Raw genomic sequence first — 27,443 nt, forward strand, 5'->3', positions numbered from 1 at the left:
TTATAGAAAATAAAGTCTCTTTTTAAACTCCCAAAAGAGGAATTTTCATAACCCAATTCACATGCAATGGCCAAATATGGGGAGAGAATTTACAATCCACATCCTTCATGTCACAGGTATTAGTGACTACAATACACCATTCATTTGTCTGATATTAAAAGCAACATAAACCTATTCCTCACACTGAAACTACCTTCATTTGCTACAAGAGCATACTGCTAGGCGCTGTGTACACACTGCAGTCATGGCTTCTGTACTGGAGCGGGTCGAAACTACTATAATGTAGTCCATTCTCGTCCTTCCTCCATTGTCCGGTATAACCTGAACAGCGGCTGTCAAGTGACTGCTGCAACCATGCAATCTAACATCTGTCGTTCATGTAACATGGGAGTGCTGAAGACAGGCAGAACAGGGAGAGGTAAGTGAAGCTAAATTTTTTTTTTATTTTTTTTTTATGTTGATGACCCTGCCAGCCTGGGACTTGTCAAGCCCTGCTGTAGTCCAAAACTGAATCAAACAGCTTAGTCCTCAGTCTGCAAAAAAAAATGTAGATCCACTTTTAAATGTGCCCCTACTGTTCCTGGATACTAGGAGCATTTGGGGCACTTTATACCTTTTTGCAGACTAAATGAACCGACGGCTGAGCTGTCAGGTCCTGTTTTGGACTGTAGTACTATAGTTTTGCTCAACTCTAGGCACAACAGAAACTGACTGCTTTGCCAGTCCCCTCAAACGGACCATGCTGACATAATAGTCCACCAGGGTGTCTATCTCGCTGATGGGAATAGAGCAGCAATCTTTGCTTTTTTTTTTTTCTCCCCCCTTTCTTTCTATCAAATCGGACAGAATGGAGTCTTGGACAAATCTTTTTCAGGCAATAAAGTCTAGTCGGACATTCTACAAGATATACATCTTTAATTAAAAAACAAGCCTTTTCTGTACAATGAGGATGCGTCCATTTCACAGCTGCCTGAGAGATGCCTCTGAATATTAACCGTCAACTGGTTAAAGGGGTACTCCCGTGGAAAACTTTTTTTTTTTTTTTAAATCAACTGGTGCAAGCACGTTAAACAGATTTGTAAATCACTTATATTAAAAAATCTTGATCTTTCCAGTACTTTTTAGGGTTTGTATACTACAGAGGAAATTCTTTTCTTTTTGGAACACAGTGCTCTCTGCTGCGCCCCTTCCATAGACTTGCATTGAGGAGGCGTGGCTGTGATGTCATGAGTCCCCGCCCCACACCGCTAGTCTTCCAGCATGGAGCAAAGTTTGCTCAGTGCACCAGATGTCTAGGGTGCCGCAGCCAAGATCACAGGGATCCCCAGAGGCAGGCCCCCCGTGATCAGACATCTTATCCCCTATACTTTGGATAGGAGATAAGATATCTAGGGGCAGAGGACCCCTTTAACTTGTGCATGACTGTAAACCTTCAGTGTACATCCTTTAGATGAAGCATTCATAGTCCTGCATGGACACTTTCACACCAACAGAAGTGCAGAAAATTGAAAGTGCATAGGAGAGCATCCAAGAGCTGCCTTCTTACATAGGACATAGTATGAACACCACCTGTGCTTCTCATACATTCTGGTGGTAGGTCAAATACATACTAGCTATCCTCTACAAGGCTCCAGCTAAATAAAGCACCTAAACATATTAAGAAAGTGCATAAACATAAATAACATGAAATATACAGAACAGATGAGATACTGAACACTTGAGACACATGAATACTGGAGCGCGGTATACAATCAATTAGTACATTAGTGCAATACAGTAGGACACTCGTGTGACCCAAGGACCTCATGGTGATGTCAGTTCAAGCTTGTTAGATCATTGCTCCAAACACGGTGTGGAAGGTAAGGTTAATATTGTCTTTTGTCTCAGCAGTTTTTCCTCCTCAGTTACGTACAGATAAGGGTAGATTCACACACAGATGCTTTTGCTGTAGGAGTTTTTGCTATTGAAAAGCAGTTCCAGTCATCTGAATGTGGTTGGTAAATAGATATCTGCAAACTCCATTCACCCAAAAGGGTCTATTCACACGGCAGAATTTCCACCTCAAATTAAAAGGAAAACTGTCAGCTTTCTCCCCCTGCACTAACCAGCAGTACTGGCTGGTAGTGCAGGGAATGCTGATGAGTTTGATGCCTTCCGTGCCCAGATCCGCCACGCTGTTCGGCCCTAATCTTCTATTTTCAGAATATGCTAATAAGGTACTAACTGGCACAGGCAGGGTAACTGGCACTCTGACATCAGTGCTGCTGGCCGCATCGCCGCCCAGGTCATCAATATTCCTCCCCTCCCCGCTCTGTAATGAAGAGAGAGGAATATTGATGAGCTGGGCGGCGCTGCGGCCCGTCACTGACGTCAGAGTGCCAGTTAGCACCGCATTAGCATATCTTGAAAATGGGTCGTGCAGAATCCCATAGAAGTCTATGGGCTTTAATTTGAGGCAGCATTCCGCAAGCAGAAATTCTGCTGTGTGAATAGACCCTAAAGCTGACTGGAAAAGCATGAACGGAACTGCCAACTAAGGATTACATATAACCGTAAACCTGCTGTGTGGCAATTGCCCAGACAACAAAAAAATTTGAATACCAAGGGTACCAGTTATGGTTGAAATGGCAGTCATTCTAGCTATGCCCTGGAAAAATACAGAGCTTATAGAGAAAGCACTGCTTCCATAAAAGAAAGATAAAGAAAGGATATGAATTGGGTTTTGTCCTTATCCTGCCTACATACTACAGCTGGTTTGGTTACATCTGTGGTAGTAACATCAGAACTTGGGGCCGAGTTGCCAATAAACAGCCTATTTGTGCGATTCTCTGGGCCTCATTAAATTTTTTTTTCTTCTTCCCTGATACAATCTTTTATAACAACTTTCTAAAAGGTCAGTCTTTCCCAACTAGGGTGCCTCCAGCTGTTGCAAAACTACAACTCCCAGCATGCCCGGACAGCCTTTGGCTGTCCGGGCATGCTGGGAGTTGTAGTTTTGCAACACCTGGAGGCACCCTGGTTGGGAAACACTGTAATAGGTGCTGACATTCCATGAAGTTATCAGTCCTCCCACAATCAGTCATAGACAAACTATCCGGGACACTTTTCGGACAATGGCTTAAAAGAAACGCTGGAAATACTGTCTCATTTAGGAGTCGCCTTTGACAATTTCCAAGCTGCGGTGGAATGTAGCAGATGATGCTGCTTAAAAGATGGAGGGAATTGTAAATATGGTTTTCTACCCCTTATCCTGGCAATCCAGTCAATCTGCAGTCTTCTCCTATGAGGTTTCATCTTCCTGTTCAGAATTGTACGACTCAAGACTCTGTCTTGCCATTTGATCCCTCCTTACTCGCAACCGCTCACATTTTGGGCAATGGTCCGAGCGGAAACAATACTTGTGATAACAGGCCTTACAGTCTGTGCAGAGAGAGAGAGAGAGAGTAAAAGGAGATGCATAGAAAAAAAAATTATTCATTCATCGGTAAACAGTGAATTATGACAACACATAAAAAATGTAGTGCCCAAATACATGATCAGAGAGACTTTACGCTTTTGTTACATTAAAACTTGGATACATTTGGTAGCACATACCTTCACATCTTCGGCACTTTGTCAATTCAAATGGGAAAATGATGTCTTCACCCTGACAGAATTCACAAATGAAGCCTTTTGCTTGGCACAACTAGTGAGAGAAAAAATAATAATAAAAAAAAAATAATTATAATCTAAATATATCTCTATATATAAAACTCAATGTGTGTGTGTGTGTACGTGTGTGTGTGTGTGTACGTGTGTACGTGTGTGTGTGTACGTGTGTACGTACGTGTGTGTGTGTGTGTACGTGTGTGTGTGTGTGTACGTGTGTACGTGTGTGTGTGTGTGTACGTGTGTACGTGTGTATGTATGTATGTATGTATGTGTGTGTGTGTGTGTATGTTCCAGTATCACGTCCAAACGGCTAAAGATATTAACATGAAACTTGGCACACATGTTACTTATATGTCATCAACAAACATAGGATAGGTGATTTAACCCTTACCCACCCGATTTGCCAGGGGCGGAGTTTATGTTTAAAGTCCTATACAAGTCTATGGGAAATATATGTTACTGCATAACTTCCAAACGGCTGGAGATATTTCTATCATACTTGGTCACGTTACTTATATATCCACTTAAAATATAGGATAATTAATTTAACCCCTAACTACCCCCATTTGTGAGGGTCAGGGTTTTTGTTTAAAGTCCCATGCAAATCAATGGGAAATGTATGTTCCCACATAACTTCCGTACGGGTGGAGATATTTCAATACCTGGTACACATATTACGGGTCGGGATGGGAGGAAGGGATGGGAGGTCGGGATAGGAGGTCGGGATATGACAACAATATATGAGGATCGGATATGAAGTCAAAAGCTTTCTCCTTTGTTTATTTTCCTCCTCAACAAGGATTAGGAAGGAAAAAACCGGGCAACGCTGGGTACTCAGCTAGTAATAATATAAATATATTTATTTTGTGTGTGTGTAAACAGGAGCCAGTCTCTCCAGTGTCAGTTGACATCCTATAAACTACAGAACGCCTAGCATATTTCTCCTGGTAGCTCACAGATGCCTTCCCTCACTGCCAAGCCCTGTAGGCCCCTGCGTGCATAGAGTGCTGCTAAAAAAAATCATTTCAGATCAGTAATATAGGAGGTGGGTACATACACAGATTGGTTGTACAATCATGACACTGTTTCTCGGCTATTAGCTACATGCAGTTTTTTGAGTATAGCATATGAGATGCAGCCTTATACTGCTCTACCCTGTTTGTAAGAGCTGACAGGGAGACAGACTAAAGCTGCACCTTATGGGAATACACACACTCTGCAGTGTGAGTTAGAGGGGTACTCCGGTGGAAACTTTTTTTTTTTTTATGAACTGGTGCCAGAAAGTTAAACAGATTTGTAAATGACTTCTATAAAAAAAGCTTTACCCTTACATTACTTTTTAGCAGCTGTATGGTAGAGAGGAAATTCTAGTCTTTTTGAATTTCTTTTCTTTCTGACCACAGTGCTCTCTGCTGACACCTCTGTCCGTCACAGGAAATGTCCAGAGCAGCATAGGTTTTCTATGGGGATTCTCTCCTGCTCTGGACAGTTCCTGATACGGGCATCAGGTGTCAGCAGAGAGCACTGTGGACAAGACAAAAAAAAAAGAAATTCAAAAAGAATAGAATTTCCTCTTTAGCATATAGCTGCTAATAAGTACAGGAAGGGTAAAGATTTTTTAATAGAAGTCATTTACAAATCTGTTTAGCTTTCTGGCACCAGTTGATAAAAAAAATTAAATAAAAATAAAAAAAATAGTTTTCCACTGGAGTACCCCTTTAAAGAAGCAAAGTTCTCGGTCACCAATTCATCACTTGTCATACTTACAATAAACACCCTCTGCAAAACCAAAAGACACCATGGGAAATTTAGGCTGTATTAGGACAACCATATTAGAGGGAGAAAAGTAAATAGAATAGCAGAACATATAAAGGACACCAACTAAACATGGCATACAAAACTTGGTAGTCCACACTTCTACACCAAATGTTCCTGCTCTCATATCCCAGAATTATTTGCGGTGGTCTCAGGTGGCTCCTGTAAACTTTCCTAAGGAACATCTGTAGCCAGGAACTACAGAACATGTGTAGGAACTATAGGAACCTTGCTTCAGAGACACTGGACTAGGCTTACTACATGTAGGTAATAATATTGATTGCTCAGTTGCTTTGGAAGGTAGACTATTAAAGGGGCACTCCACTGCCATCCCGCCCACTCCCATAGACTTGCATTGAGGGGGCGTGGCCAACCCCTGCAGCACGCACACAGCAGTCGGAACTAAATGTTCCGAATGCTGGCCAGTGGAGTACCCCTTTAACTCCAAGCTAACTATTAACACTGGCACCACTATGATCTTAGGGTAGAGTGCAGTGGACAAACAACCCCATACCCTGATAGAAACCCACCCCCACCAGCGCTTGTGAGAATATTTTAGCTTGACGCATAATATCCTTTACAGTTAGCAAAGTCTTAGACTGGAATTTTTACTGAACAAAGCAGAAAAAGCTAAAAATATTATGCGTCATTCAAGCCCAGGTCTTATGTGCTCACCATGCATTTATCCACGTGTAAGGTTCCAAGTCTCACTAATTCTTTCAGTCGTGGCACCAATTCCCCCTTCTTTATGGCCACAAGATCATTCAAGGAGAAAAGGTGCAAGTCTTCAGTCAGATGTCCTGGGACACTGTCATACAATTCCAGTATACTGTGATGGGAAAAAGATTCACCAAAAATATTAACTACAGCACTAGAAGTATACCCCATCCCCTTAAAGGGGTACTCCGGTGGAAAACTATATATTTTTTTTAAATCAACTTGTGTCAGAAAGTTAAACAGATTTGTAAATTACTTCTATTTAAAAATCTTAATCCTTCCAGTACTTATCAGCTGCTGTATGCTTCAGGGAAGTTTTTTTTCTTCTTTTCAGTCTGACCACAGTGCTCTCTGCTGACAACTTTGTATCAGAACTGCCCAGATTAGAAGCAAATCCCCATGGGAAACCTCTCCTGTTCTGGGAAGTTCCTGACAAGAACAGAGGTGTCAGCAGAGAGCACTGTGGTCAGACTGGAAAGAACTACAGAAAGAAACACAATTTTCTCTGGAGCATACAGCAGCTGATCAGTACTGAAAGGATTAAGATTTTTAAACAGAAGTAATTTACAAGTCTGTAACGTTGTGGCACCAGTTGATTTAAAAAAAATGTGTTTTCCACCGGAGTACCCCTTTAAACAATTTCAATGTGGACTCTCACCCTTTGGCCAGTCTACAGGTTTTGAACATGTTCTTCAGGTGCACCAACTGGATTCGTAATAGCTGTGAACACAATTAATTAACAACCTTATTAACATGTACGGGGAAACTCTAGGTTACTATTTGCCTAGAACCTATTGAAACCTACCCGGACTTGCTCCAGAGCCTTCACCTTCTTGTACATTGCATTGTTGATATCATGAAGATTATAGAGTGGGTCACTCCAGATCTTGGTAAGAAGGTCTTTGGAGAAGTTACTCACATAATACTTGCTGAAGTCCCATTTCCGTAATATTCGGCCAGGAATGACAGACTGGGCATTCTCATGGCAACACTGACAAAAATATTTACCCAGATACTCACAGTATCGAAGCCTTTTAATGTAATCTTTTGGGAAGAATACAGATACTTAAATTAGATTTTTCAGAATACTGGCTGCTTTGTAAGACAAATATATTTACATGTTTCCACCATATGGCATATAGAGTGCAATGGGAACAATAAAAACATGACCAAGGCTTTTTAATAAAACACTGTGGTTGATCAAGACTAAAGAGGGCATAACCCAACCAATACAACTGAGGATACTGCATGCCACTTACCAGGCTCAATTCTAATGCCACAACCAGCACATCTGTAATTCTGCTTTGTCACTGCAACTTTTTTCCTGTAAAAAAAAAAAAGCCCAGATTAAACCTATGGCACACGACCACTCACTTCTCCATAAAGCTGTCATTTTATGACATACGTGGGAGCTGTGTGGATATTGAAGATGATCTGTGGCCGTGGAGGGGCCCATTCCAAGTTTCCACGAACACGAATACGCAGCTTGTATATATCAGCATGTTCTCCATCATCTGGTGAAATTGGCATGGAATCTGGGATTGGCAAGAGCTGAAACAAAGAGCAGCTCTTAATACTTGTTAAAACATATGAGAAAACAAATAGGAATTAGCAAGTTACAAAGCAAGGGTTAACCAGACTAGCCACAAGAAGATACAGTAACTTCACATGTGTGGCTCCTACATTTGAGAAAAAACGACAGACATTAAATTCTTTACACTCGCTGGGCACCACTTCTGGTTAGGGTATGTTCACACTGAGGAATTGGGGTGGAAATCACGCTGAAGATTTCCGCCCCAAAACACTTTTTTTTCCGCTCAGAATTAGCAGCGATTTCGCACGGAAATCAGGTTTCATGCGGAGGAGGAGTATCAAGTATTTCTATTCATAAAATTATTATTTATTTTTTTTCATGCGGAAATTCTGCGTGGAAATGTTTCTGACTGAAAAAAAAAAATAACATTGATCTCTATGGGAGAACAACGCTGATTCCGCCTCGTCAGAATTCTGCTTGAGGAAATTCCTCAGTGTGAACTGAGGGGCAGAAATTCTGCACAGCTCTATGGGGATTTCACTGCTGAATGATATGGAGAGGAAAAAGCGAGCAGAATTACTTGTGGAAATTCCTCTCCAATTCCTCAGTGTGAACATACCCTTACATGGCTTTCTGTCTCCCTCCTCCTGTTGTATGTGTGCTCAGCCACACTGGAGGTAACCTGGGAGGAGGCTGTAAGTCGGGCCTAATGCTGCCGTAATTGCCCACTGGCCCCTGGTTTTGCTTATCACGCACAGGTAGGTTAGTTGTTAGGTCCCGTGCCACTTGAGAAACCTTGGCGTTGATGTGCGGGCTCTGGTATGTCCTTCAGCTAAGGATATACTGGCGAATGTCTCAATTTTAACATCAGTGTTGAGGGATAGCCAATGTCATTGTTTACATCTACCACAGTAGTGCACCTACATTTCTGTATTGTATTACATGGCTTTCTGGCCAGTTATTGGCATACCATGCACCTCTGCATCTCCTACACTCTGGTACATACCAGCTTTAGTTTTCTAGCAAGATGTTTTCTCTTTTTATAGCTTACACTAGGTATAGGTATGGGCCTGTGTAGCTTATAACAATTTTATTAAGTACATTATTCCAAGAATGACAGGTATATCCTATCCACAGAATAGGTCATAACTAGCAAACAGAGGTGTGAAAAAAGGGACTCAGGGACTAAAACTGAGCACAATCTACTTGTCCTGGTACATAAAATAATTTCAACCAAAATAGTCTGTAAGGTCTTTATTAACCCCTTAAGGACCCAGCCAATTTTTACTGTAGGATCCGGCCATTTTTTGCACATCTGACCACTGTCACTTTAAACATTAATAACTCTGGGATGCTTTTACCTTTCATTCTGATTCCGAGAAAGTTTTTTCGTGACATATTCTACTTTATGTTAGTGGTAACATTTTGTCGATACTTGCATCAATTCTTGGTGAAAAATTCCAAAATGTGATGAAAAAAATTGAAAATTTAGCATTTTTTTAACTTTGAAACTCTCTGCTTATAAGGAAAATTAATATTCCAAATAAATTATATATTGAATCATATATACAATATGTCTACTTTATGTTTCCATCATAAAGTTGGCATATTTTTACTTTTGGAAGACATCAGAGGGCTTCAAAGTATAGCAGCAATTTTCCAATTTTTCACAAAATTTTCTAAATCGAAATTTTTCAGGGACCAGTTCTGTTTTGAAGTGGATTTGAAGGGCCTTCTTATTAGAAATACCCCAAAAAATGACCCCATTATAAAAAACTGCACCCCTCAAAGTATTCAAAATGACATTCAAAAGGTTTGTTAACCCTTTAGGTGTTTCACAGGAATAGCAGCAAATTGAAGGAGAAATTCAAAATCTTCATTTTTTACACTGTCATGTTCTTGTAGACCCAGTTATTGAATTTTTACAAGGAGAGAAATCTTCCTAAAATGTGTAACCCACTTTCTCTCGAGTAAGAAAATACCTCATATGTGTATGTCAAGTGTTCGACGGGCGCAGTAGAGGGCTCAAAAAGGAAGGAGCGACAGTGGGATTTTGGAAAGTGAGTTTTTCTGAAATGGTTTTGGGGGGGCATGTCACATTTAGGAAGCCCCTATGGTGCCAGAACAGCAAAAAAAAAAAAAAAAGCACATGGCATACTATTTTGGAAACTACACCCCTCAAGGCACGTAACAAGGGGTCCAGTGAGCCTTAACACCCCACAGGTGTTTGGCGACTTTTCATGAAAATTGGATGTGTACATTTTTTTTTTTTTTTCACTAAAATGCTAGTTTTCCCTCAAATTAAATTTTTTTTACAAGGGGTAATAGGACAAAATGCCCCCCCAAAATTTGAAACCCCATCTCTTCTGAGTATGGAAATACCCCATGAGTGGACGTCAAGTGCTCTGCTGGCGCACTACAATGCTCCGAAGAGAAGGAGCGCCATTGAGCTTTTCGGAAAAAAAATGTTTGGAATGGAAGTCCGGGGCCATGTGCGTTTACAAAGCCCCCGTGGTGCCAGAACAGTGGACTCCCCCACATGTGACCCTATTTTGGAAACTACACCCCTCACAGAATTTAACAAGGGGTGGAGTGAGTATTTACACCCCACTGGCATTTGACAGATCTTTGGAACAGTGGGCTGTGCAAATGAAAAATTACATTTTTTATTTTCACGGACCACTGTTCCAAAAATCTGCCAGACACCTGTGGGGGACGTAAATGCTCACTGTACCCCTTATTACATTCCGTGAGGGGTGTAGTTTTCAAGATGGGATCACATGTGGGTATTAATTTTTTTGTGTTTATGTCAGAACCGCTGTAAAATCGGCCACCCCTGTGCAAATCACCAATTTAGGCCTCAAATGTACATGGTGCGCTCTCGCTCCTGAGCCTTGTTGTGCGCCCGCAGAGTATTTTACGCCCACATATGGGGTATTTCTGTACTCAGGAGAAATTGCGTTACAAATTTTGGGGGTCTTTTTTTTCCTTTTAATGCTTGTGAAAATAAAACGTATGGGGCAAAACCAGCATGTTAGAGTCATTTTTTTTTTACACTAACAAGCTGGTGTAGCCCCCAACTTTTCATTTTCATAAGGGGTAAAAGGAGAAAAAGCCCCCCAAAATTTGTAGTGCAATTTCTCCCAAGTACGGAAATACCCCATATGTGGCTCTAAACTGTTTCCTTGAAATACGACAGGGCTCTGAAATGAGAGAGCTCCATGCGCATTTGAGGACTAAATTAGGGATTGCATAGGAGTGGACATAGGGGTATTCTACGCCAGTGATTCCCAAACAGGGTGCCTCCAGCTGTTGCTAAATTCCCAGCATGCCTGGACAGTCAGTGGCTGTCCAGAAATGCTGGGAGTTGTTGTTTTTCAACAGCTGGAGGCTCCGTTTTGGAAACACTGCCATACAATACGTTTTTCATTTTTATTGGGGGGGGGGGACAGTGTACGGGGGTGTATATGTAGTGTTTTACTCTTTATTATGTGTTAGTGTAGTGCTTTTAGGGTACATTCGCACTGGCGAGTTACATCGAGTTCCCTGCTAGGAGTTTGCGCTGCGGTGAAAAATTTGCCGTAGCCCAAACTTGAAGCAGGAAACTTACTGTAAACCTGCCCGTGTGAATGTACCCTGTACTTTCACATGGTGGGGCAAACCTCCAGCTGTTTCAAAACTACAACTCCCAGCATGTACTGACAGACCATGCATGCTGGGAGTTGTACTTTTGCAACAGCTGGAGACACACTGGTTGGAAAACCTTCAGTTAGGTCCTGTTACCTAACTCCGTATTTTCCAACCAGTCTGCCTCCAGCTGTTGCAAAACTACAACTCCCAGCATGTACTGATCGCCGAAGGGCATGCTGGGAGATGTAGTTATGCAATAGCTGGAGGTACACAACTACAACTCCCAGCATGCCGAGACAGCTGTTTGCGCATGCTGGGATTTGCAGTTTTGCAACATCTGGAGGGCTACAGTTTTAGAGAACACTGCAAAGTGATCTCCAAACTGTGGTCCTCCAGCTGTTGCAAAACTACAATTCCCAACATGCCCAGACAGCAAACAGTTGTTTGGGCATGCTATGAGTTGTAGTTTTGCAAGATCTAGAGGGCTACAGTTTAGGGACCACTATATAGTGGTCTAAAAATGTAGCCCTCCAGCTGTTGCAAAACTACATATTCCAGCATGCCCAAACAGCTGTCTGGGCATGCTGGGAGTTGTAGTTTTGCAACATCTGGAGGGCTACAGTTAGAGACCACTGTATAATGGTCTCAAACTGTACCCTCCAGATATTGCTAGGCAACTCACCGGCTTCCGTCGGATCCAGCCGCACGTCATCACCGCCCACCGATCTCCGTCGCCCGCAGCCTCCGACGCCCGCCCGGATCGGTAAGTGGATCTTCGGCGCCGGTCCCCGTCGTTTCCCCGTCCTGCCCCGCCTATTGTGGGTGGGCAGGACGGGGAAAACGAAAGTTAACCCCCCGCCCCCGATCTGCTATTGGTGGTCGCGTCTAGACCACCAATAGCAGGGATAGGAGGGGTGGCACCCCTGCCACCTCACTCCTATCCCTTCAGGGGGATCGTGGGTGTCTTAGACAACCACGATCCCCCTTATATTCCGGGTCACTATAGACCCGTAATGACCCGTAATCGCGCAAAATGCAAGTGTGAATTCACTTGCGATTTGCCACGATCGCCGACATGGGGGGGGTCTGATGACCCCCCTGGGCGTTTGCACGGGATGCCTGCTGTGTCATGACGTACGCGTATGTCAAGGGTCCTTAAGGGGTTAATAGAAACTTAATAGGCAGACCAGTATGTCACCCCATTACGTGGATAGAGTCCCTGATAAGCCCCCCCCCTTCAGGTAGGTACTTTCCCTCATCAGGTAAGCAGGCTCCCCTGGTATGTAAATAGGGCCCCAGATATATATGTCCCCCCGGTTGGTAAAAAGGTAAGGCTCCCAGACAGAGCCCCAGACAGAAATGACCCCCATTAGGTAGAGCTCCCATTTAAACAATTATACCCCCTAAGTCAGAGCTTTTCAAACTTTTAATGGTGATGCCCTTGCATAGTTTGGCAAATCTGTACTGCATGCATTGCGCTGCACGTCAACAATGGACAACGTAGTACCAGTATCAGCATTAGAAATGCGGCTTCTACCATCCTGTGCCAGTTCCCCCCCCCCCCCATTATCCCTCCCTGTGCCACATATTTCCCCCCTTGATCATTCCCCTGTGCCATTATATTCCCTCCCCCCGTGCCATTATATTTCAGCCCCCCTCCCCGTGCCATTATATTTCAGCCCCCCTCCCCGTGCCATTATATTTCAGACCCTCCTCCTCCCTGTGCCATTATATTTCAGCCCCCCTCCCCCTGTGCCATTATATTTCAGCCCCCCTCCCCCTGTGCCATTATATTTCAGCCCCCCTCCCCCTGTGCCATTATATTTCAGCCCCCCTCCCCGTGCCATTATATTTCAGCCCCCCTCCCCCTGTGCCATATTTCAGCCCCCCCCCTACCGCTGTGCCATTATATTTCAGCCCCCCCCTGTGCCATTATATTTCAGCCCCCTCCCCCTCTGCCATTAAATTTCAGCCCTCTCCCCCTGTACCATATTTCAGCCCCCTCCCCCCTGTGCCATTATATTTCAGCCCCCTCCCCCTGCCCAAATTATTATTTCAGCCCCCTCCCCCCTGAGCCATTGTATTTCAGCCCCCTCCCCCCTGTGCCATTATTATTTCAGCCCCCCTGCCCTCCTGAGCCACATCATTTACTCATTCACCAAACCCCCCCTCCCCCTCTGATCCCCTGCTATTACCTGTCCTCCAACCCATGTGCGCTCCGGCAGGCTCAGGGGCTTTGCGGTTGTTTATGTTGCTGGACCGCATCCTCGGTCCTGACGGAGGTGCGCGCGATGAGCGACGTCATCGCACGCGCCTACGCCAGGACGCGGACGTCCTGCACGGCTCGCTATAGGCTGCAGCATACAGCTGCAGTCTATAGGAGTTTAGTGACGGGGCCCCGTTATATGTGAATTCCTCAGGTATTTAGCCATGCTTGCCTGAAGCAGGGCTAAATGCCTGAAAAATTCACCTGCCGACGCCCGGAACTGCATGTCCCGCGATACAATTTTCACATCCCTGAGCAAAGTTGTGGGTGTCTAACCACAGGGACCCCCCCACCAATGGCGAGAACATATGTCAACTATCCCAAAAGTGAATGGAGCAGCAGTAAGCGTGCCAAACCCCTTCTACATTCATTCTCTATAAGACTTCCGAACACTGCCAAGACCTGAACATGACTATGTTTGGAAGTCCTATAAACAGTGGTTATTGTGGAGACTGAGCATGCACCCTGCCGCTTCTTTCACTTAAAGGGGTAGATCTGTCACGCCCCCTCCCATAGACTTGCATTGAGGGGGTGGGTCTATGACTTCACTAGCTCCCAGCCCCGGCACCAGCGTACGGAACAGTTTGTTCCAAACGCTGAGCATCGGAGTACCCCTTTAAGGGGCAATTTGTTCCCAAGATTGCTGACCCCAGCGATCAGTTATCACCTGTCTTGTGGGAATGACTTTTATTATTGGGATCCTTTAGTATTCTAACCAATCCATAGTAAATGCTAGCCACATATTGTAGATTCATATAATATTTCATATAAAGCATACAGCAGGTGAAATAAGTATTTAACACATCACCACTTTTCTCATTAAATACATTTTTCAAAGGTGCTATACATTAAATTTGGTAACAACTCCAGTAATCCATACATACAAATAAAGAAATTAAGTTACGTGTAATAATGAAATGGAATAGTGAAAAACTATTTAACACATGAAGGGAGGTGCAAAAGGCATTGAAAGCCAAGACAACAGCTGAAATTAATAGTAATTTAAAATCAATCCAGCACCTTGTCAGTGCAAGTTAATACCAGGTGGATTAGTCCCAACTGATGGTCTCATTGCCAAGGTGTCACACAAGACATCTCATGATGGGTAAAAGCAAAGAGCTGACTACCCGGATTCCTGCGTTTCCTATGTGGATTGTAAATATAAGGCTACAAATAGATTGGTGGGTGCCATTTATACTACTTTACTTTTCTTTTTAATCCATACCTTCTGAGGAGCATCATGTTCTGGAACCAGCCACTCCAGCTCAGAGGCAGCCGGTAGTTGCATGCCCTCAAACTGTTTCAGCAGACCCATGGCAACAGCTTCAGCGGAGTTGGAGTGAAGGAAAGAGTAAGATCTGTGGGTAAACGAAACAGAGAACTATACACAACAGACCTCATGTATAAGTAGGATTTGTGCTCAAAGGTTTTTCAAAAATGTAGATATATGTGCTCCTTATAAACTCACATGGACTCTGAGCTCTGCACAGGCTGACAGCTTGGGGTCTTTCTGACATCTGCATCTAGACAAGAGCATACACCACAATAGTTAACATGGGCATATTAACCAGCTGAAGGTACTTATCCAAGGAAACAAGTGTACTTTTATTACATCAGTATCTTTCCAACTCTCTCTGGTCAGTACACCATACTCTATATAAGTCATTGGTTATAATTTCATTGCAAGAGGTAGAGCAAGTCAAAAGGTTAAAAGTCCATCAATCTACTACCATCTAAGGCAACCACCCACAAGTGCAAACCGTTTATTTAGTACCACACACATGCAAAGTGGCAAACATGCTAAACAGAGAAAACAGTCAAGCCTTTTGCCAAACGTGAAGTGGCACAGCAGTGAGTTTATCTGTGTGTTTTAGTCCCTTAAGACCTCTTCACAGCATTAATGACACTACCTGAGAGCAGAGAAGCCATTGAGGCAGAAAGTCCATTCCTAGTCATTACAATCAGGTTATGCCCATCCTTATAATCTGTGTAATACAGCAGGGAGTTACACCAGAGAACAGCAAGATTACACATTTATGCCAAGTTTCTATTTAGTTCATTTTATTAAAATATGCCATGGTAAGGTGCAAGGTAAACACTGGCAACTCAAAGAGGTGCATAAAGTGTTGCCTTTCAGGGCACTTACTGTAAAGCCCATATGATTCAAAAACCAGAGTGTAAGCAGGCTATACACTCAACTGAGTGTGTATGGCAGTGTGAGTGGATTCTGCACCTCTCAACGAATAAACAATATTTTAAAGGGGTACTCTGCCCCTAGACATCTCATCCTCGATCAAGGGGTCCCAGCCGCTGGGGAACCCCGCAATCTCCCTTCTCCCTGTTTAATGCGTCTGGTTCAGCGCCAGAGGCTAGTGACGTCACGGCCATGCCCCCTCAATGCAAGTCTATGGGAGGGGGAGTGACGGACATCAAGAGCCTCCACCCCGCATTGCCAGTCATCCGGCACGGAGCAAAAATCAGTCCGTGCACCGGATACCTGGGGTGCTGCAGCAGAGATTGCGGGGGTCCCCAGCGATCAGACATCTTATCCCCTATCCTTTGGAGTGGGGATAAGATGTCTAGGGGAGGAGTACCCCTTTAAGTACTCTGTGCTGCCTAAATGCTGAGACCCACAGGTTGACAAGGCTTTCCTCTCGCTGTACTGTAATAATGGCCAGCTATGCAGTTATACTGGTAAGAGCAATTCCCCACACCATTGCCACCTGTATGCAATGCTTTCAGACACCTGTACAAACACTTTTTCTAGCGATATCTAGCAGCAAGGGTTAATACAGTTATACATATGACAAAAGAATGATCATGTGTGTTAGATGAATGTCATACAAGGACTGCAAGAGCAAATCGTGTGTATGGGAATGTCCCGACTCTCCACTGACAGCAGATTGGGCATGTTGGGTTTTAACCTACCCAATTCTTCATTCACAATAGAGATAAGCTTCCATCAGAAATTGGACTTTTGCTTTCGATACTAAATTTAGGAAAGACATAACCACATGCTGACACAATCCTGTTTGTCAGGCTATCTAGTCGAGTAGGAATCCGTTATGTGGCTACCTAAATCATGAACAGTTTTCAAAGTCTTATCTTAATAAGAAACGGGATTCATGTAGTGCACAGTATAATAGAAGCAGTCAGTATGGACATTAATGACTACAGCATTATACAGGTTATATCCCTGGGTCAGTGAGAGGAAACTCGCATAAGTCACACACTAAGACCTATCATGTATGGGAAAACTAAATTACCTTGGATTTCATATTGATCCACCTCATCTGCAGAGCCAGTGTTAGACAGATGAGTTGAGTCGTGTGAACTTATCTGCGAACTGCTGTCTGTCACCCCAACGCCTGTAGGAGATCAAAAGGAAAGTCTGATCCAAACATTTCTTGTCTCTACTATAAAAATAACCAGCCACAGCATCTACATGCCACAAGGTTTAAAGGGGTACTCCACTGCCCAATCGTTCAGAACATTTTGTTCCGAACGCTTGGAGCGGGCGGCAGGGGTCGTGAGGTCATGACCACGTCCCCTCAATGAAAGTCTATGGGAGGGGGCGTGGCAGTCACGACGCCCCCTCCCATAAACTTGCAGTGAGGGTGCGTGGTATGACGTCACCACCCCTGCTGCCGGCACCCAGCGTTCTACACCAACGATGGGTACTGTACAGAGATTGTGGGAGTCCCAGCTGTGGGACCCCCACGATCAGACATCTTATCCCCTATCCTTTGGATAGGGGATAAGATGTCTAGAGATGGAGTACCCCTTTAAGCAGCATGTACAGCCAGACATAAATAAGGGCTTATAATCTTGTCTGACAGATGTTGTTAGGCTTTCTTCACATAAGTGTGTATGAAAAGATTTGTTTAATACCCCTAGAATGATTTCCCTAATATAATATTCCCGATAATAACTGTAGAATTAGGCTGATTTACTAAATGTAGTTCATACTACGGCTAATTCCTATGTTGGTTCAGTTCAGTAGCATTATAGTAGTCCTGTGTATTGCAGTCTGACATTGGCTTTCCTCTTCGGTTCCTTAGCTGAAGCTCCTACTTACTGCTAGACTGCTCATCATTACTAAGAGTCTTCCTAGTTCGGATCTGCTGCCGGCGTAGATTGATCTTTTGTTTTAGTTCCCGGATCTCCCGATCACTGTCTTCTTCCTCTTCCTGGAGCTGACGACTCATCATGTTACATTTCATAAGCTCAATAGCTGCAATCAGAGACTCTGAAATACTGAAGTGGGCATTCTCCTGTACCAAGAGAACAGTAGATACAAGTCATCTGACAATACAGCCAACAGGGCACACACTTAAATTGGTTTTCCTAGGTTACTTTCACCAGCTGTACAGCTGTTAGGTGGAAGTACATGCTCAAACAGTCCTGTCCTAACTAGGTGTGCTGCCTTCCCTCCCTTCCTGCTTTTCATACAATGACAGGAGGAGTTGCTGGAGTGCCGATGTCTACTCTTCAGCTATTCTAATGAGATAAATGTTAGGCTGGGCTCACATATGTTCAGCATCCAGCATAGGTGAACTCAGCCTAAATCTTGACACAACTGATGCCACAATAGAGGACAACATGCATCAGTTGTGTAGCATCCGATGTCCATGGTTACTGCCCACCGGACAGGGGAATACAGCACCATATATGTATATGCAGAATTATATAGGTCTTCAGATGTTGTAAGTTGCCTATGAAACATGAAGATGTTAAGGGGGTACTCCACTGGAAAAAAAAAAAATTCTAAATCAACTGGTGCCAGAAAGTTAAACAGATTTGTAAATTACTTCTACGTAAACAGCTTTATCCTTCCAGAACTTATCAGCTGTTATATGCTCCACATGAAGTTCTTTTCTTTTTGAACTGCCTTTCTGTCTGACCACAGTGCTCTCTGCTGACACCTCTGTCCATTTTAGGAACTGTCCAGAGTAGAAGGAAATCCCCATAGCAAACCTCTCCTGCTCTGGACAGTTCCTGATATGGACACAGAGGTGTCAGCAGAGAGCACTGTGTTCAGTCAGAAAGGAAATTCAAAAAGAAAAGAACTTCCTGTGGAGCATATAACAGCTGATAAATACTGGAAGGATTAAGATTTTTAAATAGAAGTAATATACAAATCTGTTTAACTTTTAAGTGGAGTACCCTTTTAAGTAGAGCAGGCAGCAGTTTGGCTATATAGTGTAGTCAGACAATAAAGCCACATTCTTTAGTTAAAGGAGTAGTCCAGTGGTGAAAAACGTATCCCCTATCCTAAGGATAGGGGATCAGTTTCAGATCGCGGGGGGGTCTGACCGCTGGGCCCCCTCGCGATCTCTCTGTACAGGGCCCTGGCTCGCTGGCCAGAAGCAGCAGCCGACACGCCCCCTCAATACATCGCTATGGCAGAGCCGGAGATTACCAAAGGCAGCGCTCCGGCTCTGCCATAGAGTTTAGAGTTGTATTGAGGTGGTGTGTCAGCCGCAGCTTCGTGCGGTGGTCAACACGCCCCCTTTCCGCAGGCTGCTGGGGTCCAGTACAGGAGATCGCGGAGGCCCCAGCGGTCGGACCCCCTGCGATCTGAAACTTATCCCCTATCCTTAGGATAGGGGATACGTTTTTCATCACTGGACTACTCCTTTAACCCCTTAAGGACCAAGCCCATTTTCACCTTAAGGACCAGGACAATTTTATTTTTGCGTTTTCGTTTTTTCCTCCTCGCCTTCTCAAATCCATAACTCCTTTATATTTACAGCTACAGACCATTTTACCATAAAATGTACAGCGAACCCCAAAAAAAAATTTTTAGGGAGGAAATTTAAATGAAAACCACAATTTTGCGCATTTTGGAGGGTTTTGTTTTCACACTATACACTTTACGGTAAAAATGACATGTGTTCTTTATTCTGTGGGTCAATACGATTAAAATGATACCCATCGCTAGACCGTCCACACCGTCCCGTCCCCATAAAAATAAAAAAAATTATAGGGGTCAGAAAATGACAATTTTTAAACATAGAAATTTTACTGCTTCTAGTTATGATTTTTTTTCAGAAGTACGACAAAATCAAAAGTATACAAGTAGGGTATCATTTTAACCGTATGGACCTACAGAATAAAGATAAGGTGTCATTTTTACCAAAAAATGTACTGCGTAAAAACAGAAGCCCCCAAAAGTGACAAAATTGTGTTTTTTCTTCAATTTTGTCGCAAAATTATGATTTTTTTCCCCGTTTCGCTGTACATTTTTGGGTAAAATGACTGATGTCATTGCAAAGTAGAATTGGTGGCACAAAAAATAAGCTGTCACATAGAATTTTAGGTGAAAAACTGAGAGTTATGATTTTTTTAAAGGTAAGGAGGAAAAATGTCAAATGAAAGAAAAACGGAAAAACCCCAAGTCCTTAACCCTCAGGGACCACCTATAACTTTTTCATTTTTCCATATATAGGGCGGTATAAGGACTCAATTTTTGCGCCGTCATCTGTACTTTTTATCGATACTACATTTGCATATATAAAACTTTTAGATCATTTCTTTTTTTTTTTTATGTGACAAAAAAGCTGCATTTTTGGATTTTTTACGTTTATGCCATTCACCGTATGGGATAATTAACATTATATTTTGATAGTACGGACATTTACGCACGCGGCGATACCAAATATGTTTATTAAAAAAATATACGCTTTTTGGGGATAAAATGGGAAAAACGGACAATTTTCATTTTTATGGGGGGAGGGGATTTTTCACTTTTTATTCTTAAATTTTCCAACTTTTATTTTACACTTTTTATGTCACCATAGGGGACTATCTATAGCAATCCTTTGATTGCTAATACTGTTCAGTGCTATGTATAGGACACAGAACTGCTCAGCATTATCGGTGATCTTCTGCTCTGGTCTGTTCGATCGCAGACCAGAGCAGAAGACCCCGGGAGACGGCCGGAGCCAGGTGAGGGGACCTCCGGCCGCCATGCTGGATGATCGGATCCCCGCGGCAGCGCTGCGGGCGATCCGATCATCCATTCAAAGTACCGCACTGCCGCAGATGCCGTGATCTGTATTGATCACGGCATCTGAGGGGTCAATGGCGGACATCTGCGCGATCGCGGATGTTGGCCATTACGGGCGGGTCCCCGGCTGGAACCTGCCGTGTATGACGCGAGAACCGTTCCGATGCTCGCGGTCATACACAGGACGTAAATGTACATCCTGGTGCGGAAAGTCCCGCCAAACCAGGACATACATTTACGTCCGTGGTCGTTAAGGGGTTAAACCACAGGTGCTGTAAAACAAGTAATATATGTAGGTAAGGCCACTTTTACAATTAAAGAGACATTATGAGACACCCCTTTAAATAGACAAGAATCCTACAATAACATCTACAACACAGCAAAACTAGGTTGACTGACAAGCAGAACATAAACAAAGGTTTCCTCCATACCTTCTCTAAGTCAGCACAGCTTCCAAAATCCTGCTCAGACAGATAACTGATCAATGACTGCCCCTCTGAAGGCCTTCGGAATATTCCATCCGTGGTGTTCAAGTACTGTGAGCTGCCTGTAAGATAAAGGAAGAAGAACATTAAACATGAAAGCATAAATCACTGGTGAGAGGGCGTGAGCCGGAAAAGAAAAAATAATGTAAACTGTTGGTAAGAAAAGGAAAGAAAGATGGAGAGATTGACATTCATAGAAGGAAAATGTAGAAACATTTCTGTGATATAAACTGATGGTCTGTTAGGACAGATCGTAAACATGTGACTGGTCCAACCCCAGAAACCTAAACCAAAGGAATGCCCGGACAGCAGAACTCAGTTGAGTGTGATGATCACTTCCTAGCAGTAACAGGCACAAGGCTGCTCTTGTCCATGTGTGTCAGGTATTGATGCTTAACACCATTTACTTGAATGGAGATCTGCTGCATACATACTGGACACATTTGAACAGACATGGATGGCATCGTCAACAGCCCCTGCTGAAAATTCTTCCAATTCATTCACTTATGGGGAACTGCCAGAGATAACTCATGCCCTGTCTTGTGGTTAAGGGATAAGTCTTAACAGTAACACAACCCCTTTAAGGATGGACACATCTGTCCTGCCTGCTGTTCTCTATCTTTTAGGATTGGTAACCCAAGTAAGATTACCTTTGGAATGACACTAATGCCAGCAAAACTCAGAATAACCAGGATACCAATTACTTATCCAGAGCATCTAAATTGCAATGGCGTCCAGACATGTGGAGACCTCTGCGACAGAGGAATTATGCAGTGTGTATACTTACTAGAACAACATGGGGAAAGCTTGGGGAAACCCCAATCTAACGTTGGATAGATTTACTACATCAATGTGATTTTGGAAAAATACAGGCTATTGCTATAGGGCAGTTATGGTGAACCTTTTTGAGCCCGAGGGCCCAAAGCGTAATGCATGCCAACTTTTTTCCCCTCAAAGTGCCCTCAAATAGAAATCCTCCCCAGTCTGTGATGTCTCCCCCACCCCCCTTATCCCCCGCCCATGCAGTATGTCCCTCTTCACACACAGAAATCCTCCCCAGTCTGTGATGTTCCCCCCCCCCCCTTATGCCCAGCCCGTGCAGTATGTCCCCCTCACACAGAGAAATTATTAGGCAGGGGAGATGAGGAGCCGTGTACAACCTCTCTCCCCCTGCTCTGCCTTCTGTCTGCCATGCAGACCTGCGTCCTCCGGGAGGGGAGGGGGGCGTGGCTTCTTTCTCCCATGCAGACCTGTCCTCTGCCTTCGCTCCACCCAGCTCTAGCTCCGGAAACCTTCAGAAAGCTAAGGGGAGGAGCAGACGCAAGTCTGCACAGGACGCATGGCGAACTATGGCCGCGTGCCCACAGAGGGGGCCATAGGTTCGCCATCACTGCTATAGGGGTATGTTCACACTGAGGAGTTGACGCCCAGCCACTAGATGGAATCCGTTCACATAACTCAATGTGAAAAAGTACAGCATGGTTCGTGCAACACCAGAAAAAATCCTACCCAGAAGAGCAGATAAAAGTTAAAGTTCTTATAGAAGAACAGAAGTTCTTGCCAGAAAACCAGACAACTTACTGTAGTCCACATAAAGGGAATTGGGAGCATTTGATCTTCCATTATATGTATTATTGCTTCTTCTAGAAACATCTCCATGGGATTCTGTAACCAACAACAGAAGTCAAGAACCAGAGATATATAATGACCAGAGAATAAAAATTAAAACCATACTGCACATGCACATGGCTTGTAAGATCAATTCAAAGAGAACAGATGAACCGAGGACTACATAAAATGAGTGATGAGAAGTCACGTCCTATGGAGGATTCTGATTATAAGTCATATCAGGCCTTACATCAATGAAAGTCAGATAGAAATAAGGCTAAATAACCACGTATTACAACTTTAAATAAAAACGGGGAGTCTACATAAAAAAATTATTTCATGATCAGCACGTGCAACATACAAGGGTAATGAGAATAAAAAGCACTGGTGAAAAATGGTCTGTACATTGATACAATGATCAAATAGATGTTTTTTGTGTATCCTGTCATGTAGCTTTATCGACCCCAATGTCAATAATAGAGCAAATATGCTGTATAACACAATATTCTTAAAGGCGTATGCCAGAAATTTTTATTTATTTATTTTTTTTATAGATCAACTGGCTCCAGAAAGTTAAACAAACAGATTTGTAAATTACTTTTATTAAAAAATCTTAATCCTTCCAATAGTTATCAGCTGCTGAAGCTGAGTTGTTCTTTTCAGTCTGACCACAGTGCTCTCTGCTGACACCTCTGTCTGTCCCAGGAACTGTCCGGAGCATCAGAGGTTTGCTATGGGGATTCGTTCCTACTCTGGACAGCTCCCGAGACAGGTGTCATCAGAAAGCAGTTAGACATAAAAGAACAACTCAACTTCAGCAGCTGATAAGTACTGGAAGGATTAAGATTTTTTAATAGAAGTCATTTACAAATCTGTTTAACTTTCTGGAGCCAGTTGGTAGATAGATAGATAGATAGATAGATATATATATATATATAAGTTTTTTTCCTGGAATACCCCTTTAACTTTATCAGGCAAAATACACTACATCTCCTGACTTATAGCACAGATGTATACAACTATATGTCATGTGGTCGCATCTGTTTACTATGTTACATTAGAAAATGATTGCATTATATGCCGGCTGGGGCTGATAAGAAACCTCTCCAAGTTCCCAAGGAGATATGGCCATTTCTGATAACCCCGATTAACAAGACGGGGTGGTTATTCATTAATCACAGACTATCAGGATGGGATTGCAGCCTCAGAATATTAACTGTGCACCATTTCCTGGCCTTTACAAAAGCCCAGTCCAGTAGCACGCTGGTAATGAATATAAAACTACTGGAATCGTTCTATATAACCAGTGCTTCAGTGTCACCAGTGCTTCTGCTTCTCCGCTAATAATAGATGCTAAACCTGCTACAGGATCCTCCGTTATACTAGTGATATTCCGTTCACCTCCTAGTGTCAGCGATCAGAGGTAAAGGAAGAAAACCCATTACAGAGTGCAGAAATAGAACATATCACAGATCATTTACACACATACATTATAGAGCATCCATCTCTATGAATAATAGAGGCCGTACACACGAGAATTTATTATTAACCCCTTAACGACGCAGGAGGTAAATGTACGTCCCGGTGAGCTGGTAGTTAACACACCAGGACGTACATTTAAGTCCTAAGCATGATCGGAGCGATGCCCGGATCATGCGCTGCATGTCCCGGCTGCTAATCGCAGCCAGGGACCCGCCGGTAATGGCGGACATCCGCGATCCCACGGATGTCCGCCATTAACCCCTCAGATGCCTTGATCAATACAGATCACGGCATCTGCAGCATCGCTGTCACTAAAATGGATGATCGGATCGTCCGCAGCGCTGCCACAGCGATCCGGTCATCCAGCACAGCAGACGGAGGTCCCCTCACCTGGCTTCGCTGCCTTCTGCTCTGATCTGCCTTCCCGCAGACCAGAGCAGAAGATGACCGATAACCCTGATCAGTGCTATGTCCTATACATAGCACTGAACAGTATCAGCAATCGAATGTGTGCTATAAATAGTTCCCTATGGGGACTATTAAAGTGTAAAAATAAAAATGGTAAAAAAAAAAAAGTTATAAAAATGTGAAAAAAAACCTCCCCCAATAAAAACGTTAATTGTCACATTTTCCCTATTTCACCCCCCAAAAATAAAAAAATATATATTTTATATACATATTTGGTATCGCCGCGTGCGTAAATATCTGAACTATTAAAATAAAATGTTAATGATACCGTACGGTGAACAGCGTGGACATAAAAAAAAAAAAGTCCAAAATAGCTGCTTTTTTATAAAATTTTATTCCCAAAAAAAATGAATAAAAAAATGGACTAAAAGTTTTATATAAGCAAATATGGTATCAATAAAAAGTACAGATCACGGCGCAAAAAATGAGCCCTCATACCGCCGCTTATACGGAAAAATGAAAAAGTTATAGGTCTTCAAATTAGGAGGATTTTAAACGTACTAATTTGGTTAAAAAAAGTTTGCGATTTTTTTTAAGCGCAAAAGTAATAGAAAAGTATATTATCATGGGTATCATTTTAATTGTATTGACCCAAAGAATAAAGAGCACATGTCATTTTTACCATAAATTGTACGGCGTGAAAACGAAACCTTCCAAAATTAGCAAAATTGCAGTTTTCTTTTTAATTTCCCCACACAAATAGTATTTTTTGGTTGCGCCATACATTTTATGATATAATCAGTGATGGCATTACAACGGACAACTGGTCACGGAAAAACAAGCCCTCATACTAGTCTGTGGATGAAAATATAAAAGAGTTATGATTTTATGAAGGTGAGGAGGAAAAAACAAAAACGTAAAAATTAAATTGTCTGAGTCCTTAAGGCCCAAATGGGCTGAGTCCTTAAGTGGTTAAGGCGATTCATGAAGCTGCCAGTACCTTCTCAAGCTAAGAATAAAACAGATAAAACGTTCTGGACCAGTATCTCCCAACCAGGCTGCCTCCAGCTGTTGCAAAACTACAACTCCCAGCATGCCCGGACAGCCTTTGGCTGTCCGGGCATGCTGGGAGTTGTAGTTTTGCAACAGCTGGAGGCAGCCTGGTTGGGAAACACTGTTCTGGACAAAGTAAACACTTACCTTGATATTTTCCAATGGCTACATGAGTATCAGAGTGTGAGCGCATGTGGCTCTTTCTAACGTGGCTTAATCCATTAATTATTTGGCCCTCGGAGAAGCTAGAGCGGCGAGGGACAGAAAGCAGAGTCAGGGTCGGTAACACTGGGGTTGTTGGAACTGGAGTGTCTTCTTTTTGGGAGCTGGAGAAGAGATTGGAACTACTGCTGCTCTGAGTAGATGCTCTGCGACTCATGTTTCCTATTGCAAGGTACTCTGGGCCATCATCTGCCTCACTAGGCAGGTCTTCTGAGGTGGCAGTCTCTTCACTGTGGCTGGTCATCGTGCTGATACTCATTTCACTTACAGGAGAAAAGGGCTCCTGGAAAGACATGTCTCTGGTGGGAGGGAAGGACTCATTCACAGGCAGGGATATGCACTCTTTATAGATGTTGTTTTGCTGATCTACCATGCCAGAATGAAAACCTGAAAGAAACATGGATAGAAGAATTATGGAATAACCAATAATGTGCGCATTCTGTTTGATCATAAAGGTGTTGCCATGTGTGTTATCAACTTCTCTGTTCTCTGCCTCCAGATATAAACAGTGCTGCCTTTCATATGGGCCGAGATACAAGGAGCAAGCCCTGACTGGAGGGGGTCAGGGTGGATTCACACCACGTTTTTGTAATACAGTTCCCGCATACGTTTTCAATGGAACCATATAGAAAACCGTATGCATTGACTCCTCATTGAAAACCGTATGTCAACCGATCCGTTTTGCGTCTTGTGCGGTTTATGACCGTTTTTTTCCTGTACCCAAAACCGTAGCCTACCACGGTTTTTGGTCCGGGTGAAAAACTGTATTAAACCGTATACATTATTATTTTTTTTTTTGTTAACATGGGAGTCAATGGGAACCGTACAGATGTATGTGTGTACGGTTCCATCTGGTTTGCACCACACTGTTTTTGACTTTTTTCTTGGAACTTCAATCAAACAAGCGAAACTTTATTCATAACGGAATGAAAAGTTAAGAAAAGAAACTTTTTTTTTCTTAAAAAACGGATGCAACCGGACATCATTTTTTAAACCGTATACAGGTTAAAATTTGTACACATGTTTTGATACAGTTTAGTCCGGTTTTGAGGAATCTGTTTTTCATCAAACACCGGATAGGGGAACTGTATTGCAAAAACGTGGTGTGAATGCAGCCTTACCAAGTTCCTGATAGTAGAGGACAGAAGAGCATGGAGAGTAAGCTGGCACGGAGACAATGTGGATATTACTCTTACAGAGGAGCTTCATGGCCCCTGCCAAAGAGATTGGGGAAGATTTATAAAATCCTGTCCAGAGGAAAAGTTGCCCAGTTGCCCATAGCAACCAATCAGATCACTTCTTTCAGTTTTCAGAAGCCTTTTCAAAAATGAAAGTAGTGATCTGATTGGTTGCTATGGGCAACTCAGCAACTTTTCCACTGGACAGGATTTGATAAATCTCCCCCAAAATGTCCAGCACTGGAGGATAACATTTACATGCTTTGTTCCAAATTTTTTTAATCCACAAATTTAAATAAATTGAGAAACTGCTGACGTGTTTCAAGCCTTCATGTTTGCAGCTTTAAAACTGACCAAATTTCATGGATTCAAAACACTTGAA

General features: G+C 43.0%; 1 protein-coding gene across 4 annotated transcripts in view; it reads right to left on the bottom strand.

Moving 5' to 3' along the window:
* Positions 1–819: 819 nt before the first annotated feature.
* The window catches only part of RUBCN (rubicon autophagy regulator), a 60,216-nt gene continuing 33,592 nt past the window's right edge, over positions 820–27,443 (bottom strand). For 3 of the 4 annotated variants that reach the window (XM_056565513.1, XM_056565512.1, XM_056565514.1), the window contains 15 exons: positions 25,809–26,270; positions 24,078–24,122; positions 22,692–22,775; positions 21,057–21,172; positions 17,692–17,887; positions 16,880–16,981; positions 15,082–15,136; positions 14,839–14,971; positions 7,589–7,734; positions 7,443–7,507; positions 6,989–7,227; positions 6,842–6,903; positions 6,142–6,295; positions 3,595–3,685; positions 820–3,420 (listed from right to left, as the gene is read on the bottom strand). In XM_056565513.1, the coding sequence (XP_056421488.1) occupies positions 3,281–3,420; positions 3,595–3,685; positions 6,142–6,295; positions 6,842–6,903; positions 6,989–7,227; positions 7,443–7,507; positions 7,589–7,734; positions 14,839–14,971; positions 15,082–15,136; positions 16,880–16,981; positions 17,692–17,887; positions 21,057–21,172; positions 22,692–22,775; positions 24,078–24,122; positions 25,809–26,270 (2,090 nt within the window). In that variant the 3' untranslated portion in view covers positions 820–3,280. Of the gene's footprint in view, positions 3,421–3,594; positions 3,686–6,141; positions 6,296–6,841; positions 6,904–6,988; positions 7,228–7,442; positions 7,508–7,588; positions 7,735–14,838; positions 14,972–15,081; positions 15,137–15,523; positions 15,599–16,879; positions 16,982–17,691; positions 17,888–21,056; positions 21,173–22,691; positions 22,776–24,077; positions 24,123–25,808; positions 26,271–27,443 lie in introns of all 4 variants that reach the window. The other variant, XM_056565515.1, reaches the window with a different exon arrangement.

The sequence above is a fragment of the Hyla sarda genome, chromosome 3 (assembly GCF_029499605.1).
Source record: "Hyla sarda isolate aHylSar1 chromosome 3, aHylSar1.hap1, whole genome shotgun sequence".
Classification (NCBI taxonomy): Eukaryota; Metazoa; Chordata; class Amphibia; order Anura; family Hylidae; genus Hyla; species Hyla sarda.